General features: G+C 29.7%; 1 protein-coding gene across 1 annotated transcript; it reads right to left on the bottom strand.

Moving 5' to 3' along the window:
- Positions 1 to 8,095: 8,095 nt before the first annotated feature.
- LOC130797183 (9-cis-epoxycarotenoid dioxygenase NCED2, chloroplastic) lies at positions 8,096 to 10,362 on the bottom strand. The gene has a single exon (XM_057659671.1). It carries the CDS (start codon positions 10,255 to 10,257, stop codon positions 8,488 to 8,490), a length of 1,770 nt encoding a protein of 589 aa, XP_057515654.1. The 5' UTR covers positions 10,258 to 10,362; the 3' UTR covers positions 8,096 to 8,487.
- Between the last annotated feature and the right edge of the window lie 738 nt (positions 10,363 to 11,100).

Here is an 11,100-nt window from a genome sequence, read left to right as displayed (position 1 = left end):
GTCAGGTGAATTAAACAGGTTCTAAAGCAAAGTCTTATAAACTAGTACTAATATACAAGGTCCTTATATTTTTAAAAGTCTTATACTTGACACTTTATACATGTTCATAACCATCCCTATACAGGGCCGAAGCTACATGAGGGGTCGGGATATAAGTCCGGTCCCCCTTACCGAAAATCCGATTCTTTAAAATTTTTACTTTGGCCCCCCTTAGTAATATATGATATATAGTTTAAACAGTGCATTAATATAATAGAAATTATTATAGCTTAATGATTGGGGAAATACATTTGTACCTTCAGGTTAATGGATCAAATTCTAATGTAAACAAATATTTTTTTAATAAGCTTATATTATATTGTCATTACTTTTTCTTTTTTATAATTTTACATTCATCATTTTTTAGTGTTTGTGTTTATATTTTGGTTATCTTAATTTTATTAAGTTGTATTTCTTTTGGAGACTTAGTAGGTGAAAGGGATAATTATAGAGAAGTTATTCTTTAATAAACTAATAAATTTATATTATAATGTCATTACTTTTTATCTTTCATAATTTTACATTCACCCTTTTTTAATGCATGTGTTTATATTTATGTTATCTTAATTTTAATAAGTAGTATTTTTTTCGGAGACTTAATTAGTTGGCGAATAATAGTGTTAAGAAACACTTGGTGTTTTTTCAAACGGGATAATTATGGAGAACTTTCAGCTCCATTGTTGAATATAATTTTTGTGATGATTCAAGTTGATTTTCTATAAAGATGTTCATTCGGGTTATAGGCTTGATTTTGAATTAGGTGTTTCGGGTCGGTTCAAAATCGGATAGATTTTGTGTCCATATTGTTTTTTACATAATTGTAAATCATTTTTTAAATCAGGTCAAATTGGATTCTATCACAAGGAGGTGTAAATATTGAGTCATCAAGTCTGTTTTGAACACCTTTTATTTTCAGTCTATATAATTTTTAAAAATTCTGGGTTGGATATATTATTTTCAGTCCTTCCCTCCCCAGTCCCTGTCCATAGTTTTCTATGTGTGGGATATACTAGTTTGGACGACGATGATGATGATAATTTTTAAAAATTCATAGTTTAACTATTTTTTATATAGTAAATAATTTATCAATATATCGATATTTAACCCTCTAATATTAAATCTTGGCTTCGCCTCTGTTCCTATACTTATAATATTAGAAATAATTTTAAGTGGGAATACTAATGCATGTGATTATAGAAGGTATAAAACCTGAGGCCGGCACACTAACATACTAAGAGTCAGAGAGTAAAGGTAGGGTATTTAACATGGATGGCATATATAATGAATGTTGGGTATCGCTTTGCAATATGGCGCTTAAATGATTGTCAGTTGAGCATAAATAAAACCTTCAAACAACCTTTGAAAGATTTATGGCATCCTATCCTAAGCTTTAATAATAAATGTTCTGTTGATAACATTTATAGTTCAATTGACTGCTATGAGTGAAAATAGATCATTGGAAATGAACGTACCAATAACACATGGTAGCGTAAGACTCCAAATTTTCGGGAATTAGTCCATATTTTATTGGAGTAAGATGATGACCTTGAATGGTATCATCAAATCGATTCCGGGTCAATTGTTGCAGGTCGATTCAAAATGAAAATTTGTGCATACATTAGTTTTTACATATTTTTAAATTCATTTTTGAACTTGCGATAGCATAATCTTTACAAATTTATGGGTATGAATGAAGGAGGAGTATTTTCCACAAACAGTTGAAGAACCAATAGATGTTGAATAGCGAAAGAACGCTTTTATTAATAACTAGTATATAAATTCGTGCAATATATAAATTTATTAGTTTGTGATATATAAAAATATAACTTCAAAGAATAATTCGAGTATATATTATGATAATCAAATTTATTGAATACATAATTTGTTAAAGCAAAAATTAAATACTGATTTTTTTTAAATTATATTTATCAAATGCATTACTTTTGCATTCAATTAAACATATCAAAATTTAGGTTAGACCTATAGGATTGCTATAATAAATTATTTAAACACTTTAATTAATTTCTTTCTAATTTAATAAAAATCAAATTTTATATTAGGTAAATATTGTCTTGTAATCAACTATCATTCACTATATTAATTCAATTTGGCAAGACTTTCTAAGAATGACATTTGTCATTTTCCAACATTTTTATTAGTATGTATGATATGATGATTTTCCTTTGTTTTCTGTTTTTTTTTTTTTTGACAAGTGGTCTGCAATTTACAATAACCGATCATCTTGTTCACTCTTGAAAAACACCTCTTAAACTTGTGATAATTCATAATTACTCAAAAGCTGAAAAGTATTGTAGAATAAAAGGTAAAATATTTTAGATAGTTTTTTCTTAAAATATAGATAATAGTATTTTAAATAAATGTAAAAGTAAAATTTTTACAATTTATCGGTCCACCTAGAATTATCGTTGTAAAGTTTTTCTATATATAATATTTTATCTAAAGCAACTCAATCACTATAAGGTTTTTTTGCTTGAACAGACATTTTCTTCTATTAGCATGCTGTTTAATTTGCCTATAACGTGTTATAGGTTTTTTATTTTCTTCTACGGGTCTTTTATTGTCTTAAATCTATGTTCATTTTCCAAATCGTGATCAAGCTACTTCTATGGTACATCCCACGTTAGTTATGATGATGATGGACATATTTATGTAAAGTTCCCAAAAGTTGCTCTCTAAATACTAAAGAATTAGTCTCGATTGTTTTTTTATTCGTCCCATTAAATTTGCCCATTTTAATTTTTAGCCATAACAAACACCTTTTCATTAATCCTTTTGCACACATTTAACTTACTTTTTCATCTCATCTATAAAGTTTTCTTACTTTCTCATAAATAATGACTCATTTGTCCAACTCATTTTGCATCTTTTGAGTTGAAAACCCCTCACACTATAACTTAGAAATAACGCAAAATCAAATGCGTATTATTCTACCACTTTTACGCACTTTTCTTGATTTTAAACCATTTGTATATGAAGGTAAAAAGGAAGAGAAATAAAAAGCATTGGCTAAAACATGAGGAATTTTTTCAATCTTACCATAAGTAATTAGTAATGGTCATGAGGTTGATTACCTCAAATCAAACCACTCTCAAATCGTGAAAAATTTGGTCCAAACTAAAATCGCCTGAAACTAGTTATTACATAGTGTTTTACATAGACAAGTATAAGAAATAAAGTGAGTTAAAATGTAACAACGGTAACGTGCTTTATCGCGTACGATGTTATCACATAGTGTTTCTTTACTTTAATATATATATATATATATATATATATATATATATATATATATATATATATATATATATATATATATATATATATATATATATATATATATATATATATACATATACATATACATATACATATACATATACATATACATATATATATATATATATACATATACATATACATATATATATATATATATATATATATATATATATATATATATATATATATATATATATATATATATATATACATATATATACATATATATATATATATATATACATATATATACATATATTATATATACATATATATTTATATATATACATATATATTTATATATATACATACATATATATATATATATATATATATATATATATATATATATATATATATATATATATACATATACATATATATATATACATATATTATATATACATATATATTTATATATATACATATATATTTATATATATACATATATATATATATATATATATATATATATATATATATATATATATAATAATGAAATAAAAATAATAAATACATAATTGATAATAAAAAAAAATTTATTAAGAAGGAATTAGGAGGGGGTGGCCGGTTATGTGAGGGACGCAAGGAGTTTGTAACTCCTCTTATAATTGAGTATTAAGGACACAATTAAGTGGATTGAGGGAGGCAAGGAGTTTGTAACTCCTCTTATGATTGTGTATTAAGGACCCTTTTAGGCTCATAATCTCACATCTTTCAAATTCAAGTGAATAAGAAAAATTTTGTTGTTCCATCCAATCTTTTGATAAAAGGGGTAAGTTTAGTTGAATTCTTAATTATAGATTTTATATATAAGATTTCTAAGATGAATTATATTTTATGCATAATGATATCCTATGATCTTCAGGAGGATTGAGTATTTTTTTATAATTTTCTCTAATAATCCTTTAATAAACTTTAATTTGTTAAAAGGATTAAGTTATATTTCTTTTATAAAAAAAATACCTTTCTTGATTTATATTCTTTAACAAAGTTTAAATTTGTTATAAGAATTAAGTTTATATTGATATTTAAATAAATTTCTTTTATGATCTACATTTCTCTAACTAAATTTCAATTTGTTAGAAGAAATTTAAATGGTAGGATCAAGTAATGTAGTCATTCAAGAGTTTATAAATCCTTTAGTAAAATTTGATTTGCTTGAGGGATTGTGTTTATATATATGTCTTGATTCAAAAGGGTGATTTGGTTTTATGGTTCTTTACAAAATTTTAATTTGTTAAGAGAACTAAGTATTTAATTTAATTATCATAATTTATGAAATTTTAAGTTTTTCTTAAAGGATTTTGTGGATGGGCCTTTTTTTTTAAAAAATAATTTGATGGCTTTTATGCTTTGATGATGGGGTTTTGTGTATTAATATATGTGTGCAAATATCAGGTGGTTGTGTGATAGAAAAACTTGTCTTGATTGTTTTATCTTAGTAGTTCTGAATTTGGTCTTATTAGATTTATTTTGGTCATGAGATTAAAAGGGTTTAATAATTTGAATAATGTATAAATAAAAAAATATATAATAATAATAAAATAATAGGAAGTTTCGGACAGCAGCTGCTGCCTCAGCATTGGTGCCCAATCCGAAAATGTTGGGCATGTTTCATTGTTGTTTTATGTACCCGATGTGTTAAAAACTCGTTAAACGCTTAAAATAATTAAAAATAACAATTGGATGTTAGAAATTATGAAATTTGGTACCCATGGTAATTAATGCGTTCTGGATGCAGTAGTGAAGTTGGATTTTTCATTTGAATTTTCTATACTGGCCGAAATGACTATTTAAGTTTCTGGTTAAAATCTAAAGTTTGGAACTATTGGAAATTGGATGAAAACATTTAAAATTATCAAGTCTTAGTAATATCTTATTAGTATGGAGTGGATTAAATTTGTAAACACGTTCTAATATGTGATCGTTTTGTGTGTGTGTGTTATTTAGGACCTCGATTCATAAGAGGGTGAAATTTCTGTCGTGCTTGAACATCGTTTGTTTGCAGCGCTTAAAGGTACATGCTTAGGCCATACTGTTTATGTGGTTGTGCAAGTAGTGTTGTTTCATTTCAAATCGAGGCATTGTAAATCACATAAGGATTAGACATCTCAAATAATTTGAAAGAAGTTAACTTGGAAGTTGAGGATTTATGTGTTTGTTACCCAAAGGGGTTAACGTTTTGGCTTGGATTATTACAATTATTGTTCCCATGGCAGTTTTGGATCATTACGGTCACCATAGGGGTGTGCATACTTTATCTTTGACGACCCGCACAGGACGGGCAACGTCTTAGGTCGGTGGTTGCCTTGGGATTAGCTCTTCCAAGTGTATCCCTCCAAAAGGATTGGATTTTTACTTGAACGACCGGAACAGGACGGGCTACGTTACGAGTTGGGATTATCTAGTATGAACGTATTAGAGCCTTTGCATGCTAGGATGAACACATTGCTTACATTCAACCTGTTTGACAAATGTATGCAGTCTCTGACGTGTATTGGAATTGTTCTTTAGGACTTGCTACTTGCAGTCATATGACGACTAGCAGGTTGATTGCAGGTGGGGACTGGAGTGAGGACTCAACCTAGGACCCGTTATCATTAAGACAACGTTTTCTTAGTAATAAAATAATGAGTAGTAGCAATTTCAATTATGTAACAAAATTTTAGTTCGGTTTTGTTCTCGGTTCGTTATTTCTACTTAACTCTATTTAAAGGCCAATAAGCTCTCGAGATGTAAGATAGGATTTTTCGTAGGTTTGCTACCATCGTATGTTTTATTTCTGTTTAATAATATTCCTTTATCGATGGGACGTTGTCGATCCTAGAGAAGATGTTTCTTTAGTGTCCGCTATGTGAACCGGGATCATTTTTTCATATGATTTTCAGAGTCACTTAAGCCGGGCCGTTACAATAAAGCCGAGTCGACTTTAGGCTCATCCTCAAAAAAGTCGAGTCGGCTTTTCCTGCTGAGTTGGTTTTTCTAATTTGTCTTTTGTCCTTCCCTTAAACCCTTTTAGGACCTTATATTTTTAGTACATTTTGTCCCACTACTATTTGAAGTGATTGGTGATATTTTCTTTAGTATTAATATACACTAAATGTTTAACAGTTCCTATATATGTGCATTGAATTTGATAATTTCATTCTCTTTCTCATCTATTACTCTCTCTAAATCTATCTCTACTTACTTAATCACGCAATTAGTTATATAATTGGTCTCTTAATTTTTTTTAATTTTATTAAATTTACCAATATGAATATGTTTTTTTTTGAAAAAAACCGAAAAAAAAATTAGTAAAATGATAAAATTATCAAACAAGGTATATTGGCAGTTAACAGTTAGATACTTCGACCCGTTGAAACTCAACCAATGATTTGTTAAAAAGGCTATTAAATGTCGTCCCGTCATAAAACAATTATACATAATAAAGGTATGGAGTGACGTATAAGAAATGAAGAATGAAAACATGCTATAGGTGTACTAAAGATAGTAGAAGCGAAAGATCATAATATTAAGAATTTTCTTATGTATACGAACCTAGCATCCACTTAGTAATAAGTGAATGTATTACTATTTTTTACCAGCATGTTAACCACAACAATGACAACACTAATGAATTCTTAAGGCCGATATTAAAGAGCATGATTGATAAATGAAAGACGTATTTTGATGATTTTCCTTTATATATATGGAGCAAATACAATTTTAGTCTCGAGTCTAAAGATAGTAAATCTATTTTAATTATGTATGTAGTCAACAAAGAAACTTGGATAATTATGTAGGGAACTGTAGGCAATATTTAGGGGAACTTTATGACTTTTATACAACTTTATAAAACCTTAACTGTGATATGTCTAGGCATGCTAGCCTCTCAATACTTCCTATTAGGTTTCATCCCATCACAATTAAGATAATCAGTTAAGATGATAGTTTCATCCCATCACAAATATAGAATTAGATAATTATCTAAAACAAAGATCTATAAAATTCTCAATATTATCGAGAATCGAAAAGGATATACTTGTAATTCCGACTGTTACTATTGTGTTGAAGTCTGCTTTTAGTGCAGGTTGGAGAGTGATTAATAAAAAGAGATAGCGTCTTGCTCTATGTACTTTAAAAATATGTGTTTGCAAGAAAGATTACAATCAAGCTGATGTTCGAACAAAAGAACTCAAGATTCAAGAACGATGATGATTAATGGACGACGATGCATATATTCACATCATTCAGAGGAAAGGTAACAAAGACATCGAAACAAGTAGAAGATGATGACGTTGATGAAGACCAGGATTTCTCAAATTGGATAATGATCAACAACTACAAATAAATACGTAGATTTTGATTCCTTTAGGATATAGAGACATGTTCGATTCTGAATCCTTCAGAATACTAGGTTCCAGTCGAGTTTTTTCTCTTTTTTATTAATTATCTTTATTATTAATTTTTCATTTTTCATTAAATATATTTGTTTTCTTCTTTTTAATAAATCTTTCAATGATAATTGACATGTAATGAATTTTAATAATTGTCAACAAAGGTATGTCCAATTAATTTTTATATTTATATTAAAAGAAAAAAAAAATAATCCGATGGTCCAACTTGCCGAGGAACAGTCAAAAATTGCTTAAAAGCGAAACCCTATAGTCTGAATCAAGTTTCACTTTTTTGAAATTAGAAGCAGATCAACTCAGACCGTGGCCATCACTGAAGTCCGGAAGAGGTAATGAGTAGAAACAACAAAGAATAGAGTTCCACAAGGCATCAAAGATGTTTTTTTTTACTGAAAACTAATTCTATTTACTCTTGGAGAACAAGAAGTCTATAATTTACGCACAGGAATGAAAGAATCAACAGAAACCAGCTGAGCTTCACTTATATGTCCAAAAAGCTACTAGCTGGCTCTCAAAACCTTTCCCTGTGAATATACATATTTTTACAAAATCAAAAAAAAAAAAATCAAAACCCTCCTCCTAAAAGAGGAATTCGAGCATTCAATTCTCATGAAATTAAGCAGGAATCTCCGGGGACAAATCTGTAAATATCCCTCTGGTAGATTTCCTCTTTTTAAAAAATTATTAAAATCTTCACCTATAATTTACTGCTGCATACTCTGTAACGGCAGCATTTCATGTTTTTTTTTTCCTACGCTTGTTTCTGTAAATCTTCAGCACTTATAAAAGTGCCATGAAAACCGTAAGGTACCCTTGATGGAAGCTTAACTGTCGCAACCAATTCTAAATCCATGGCATTCACAATTTGAAGCTCTGATTCCCAGTTTTTCTCATCATGAACAAATGCAACTATATACCCATCATCTTCTCGTCCTGAATTCTCCTCTTTATGAATAAACAAAGGTTCTCCTCCATATTTATCTTCCCCATAACAGAAGTTCTTAGCTTCTCCATTGATTAAATCAACCTTGGCAAAACCCGAAACTTTCGGCCATGGTTCAGCAATGGCGAGGTAAGCAAACTGGGTTTTCCTCCCAAGTTTCTTCTTATTCACCATCCCAGCTTCTAAATTCATTTTCTCTGAATTTTGAAGAATTTCTCTCCGGGTTGAAACTCCTGTTTTTCTGTTTAGCCGGATTTCAGACAACACACTGGAAAGATTCTCATCACATTCATTGAAAATGGAGTCAGCCGGAGTCATGCAAGACCCGATTACAACAACCTCATCAGATTCGGGTTCTTCCCAAGCATTCCATAGATGAAAGCAAAAACAATCCTGAACATCTACCCATTGAATTTCATCTGAAGAAGATGAATATTTGGGAAGAATCCCAAACCTGGAAACCTTTTCTTTATCAAAAACAACAGGGGAACCACCTCGAATCATTTCTTGAAGCTTAAACACAACTTGAGAATCAGGAATTATGACAAAATTCTCAGTGATTGCGAAATCATGCATCATTGTTGGTGCTTCAAAATCAATTTCAACGTCTGGGGATTTAGTCCCATCTGGGTTAAAATAAAAGTATTTTAAATAAGGTTTCTTAACTACATCATAACTCAAAGCAAACATTTGACCGGAAACTGGATCAACTTTGGGATGAGCTATCATTGTAGAATTCAATTCTCCATTAAAGGAATATCTCTCTACAGTTTGCAAATCCCCAGAAGGAGTAACCCTAATTTGATATGGTAAATCATCTTCGGACATTGCTAAAAGTCTGTGGTTAAAATAGACAACTCCAGCATTTGCTACTCCAATTCCATTATTTTGGTCTATAAGACCGCACAATGCACGGGTGTAGAATAACAGAAGCCGGCCAATTCCGGAATGGCCATGCAATTCTCCGATTGCTTTGGGGAATATGGGGCGACCCAGAGCGCGTTCTTGTTTAAAACGGTTAGTTTCAGTGAAACGACATGAGTAACTGACTGAACCATCTTGGTTGAATTGGACGGCGTGAATCATTCCATCACCGTCAAAGAAATGGTGACCAGCTACCGGTTGGTAAAGTGGGTTTGCTCCATTTCTAACGTAGACTCCATGGATACATTCTGGGATGGACCCAGTTACTGGAAGGTTCTTTTTTACAGGTTGTTCGGGAACTGGGGCGAAATTACCTGAAATTTGAATCAATGGGTCGGCTGTTTTTGGTAATGGGTGTTGATTTTCAAAGGAGTTTAAGGCGTTTTCTACCATGTCTAAGGCAACTGCTGTTGCTTTTTGAATGGGATTCCATTGAAGAGGATGAGAATTTGATGATTTTTTAGGGAGATTGAAAGGAGAAGAAGAAGGTTTATTAATTGGAGAAGGAATGGTGATGGATTTGGTTTGTTTTTTAGGAGAGTCGAGTTGGAGAAGAGAATTTATTGAATGGATTGTGTTTTTGGAGCAATTCGAGCCGAATTGAAGTTTTGAATTAGAAGAAAAATGGAGTGTATTAGTTGGTGGCAAAGCCATGGTTATGGTTGGTTAATTATTGTTATATATACCGAATTTGTTTAGAAAAAGAAAGACAGAGAAAGAAGGGATGTAGTGAGTAGTGTATGTTAGTTGGGGATGGCATGGGACGATGAAAATTAGTAAATAAGGAAATATATATAGTAATAGGAATAGGGAATAGGAATAGGAATAGGAATAGGAATAGGAATAGGGGATAGGAATAGGAATAGGGGTTGAAGAAGAAAAGAAAATAAGGGTGGTAAGCAGGTTACACGTGTTAGTTATATGAGAAAGAAGTAAAATCGAAGGCAGGGAAAGCTCAGGAGGTAGGAGTAGTGGGGGCCAATTATGCTTAGATTTTGACACGATTACTATCTTGCTTTATTTATTTGGATTTAGAGTTGGGTATTTGATATGAAAATCGGAATACTTCTATAAAAGAGTGGAAATAATTATTATGTGATGTAAGCTTGAAATATAAAAATATATATATTAAATATATGTTTGAGAATTAAATAAAATATAAATTTTGATTAATTGAAGTATTAAAAAAAGCTTAGAAAATTTTACAAAACAAAAGTGTTTAGAAAAATAATACTTTTTCTTTTACAATAATTACAAGTTTTGACTTTTAATATAGTCTAATATTATAATTTACCTTCATAATATTTATAATTATATATAATTAAAAACTATAAAAATTTAATATGATTGATTTTTAAGTTGATAATATTCAAATAAAATCTTACATTACCATATTCCTAATATTACAACTATAATTTTGATTTATAAATTAATAATAATAAATAAAAAATATAATAATTTCTAATGTTACAACTGAAAAGCCAAACCTACTTTAAT

This window comes from Amaranthus tricolor, chromosome 12 (assembly GCF_026212465.1).
Source record: "Amaranthus tricolor cultivar Red isolate AtriRed21 chromosome 12, ASM2621246v1, whole genome shotgun sequence".
Taxonomy (NCBI): domain Eukaryota; kingdom Viridiplantae; phylum Streptophyta; class Magnoliopsida; order Caryophyllales; family Amaranthaceae; genus Amaranthus; species Amaranthus tricolor.
Note: the sequence above shows the minus strand (reverse complement) of the source record. Positions and strands in the feature narration are given on the sequence as shown.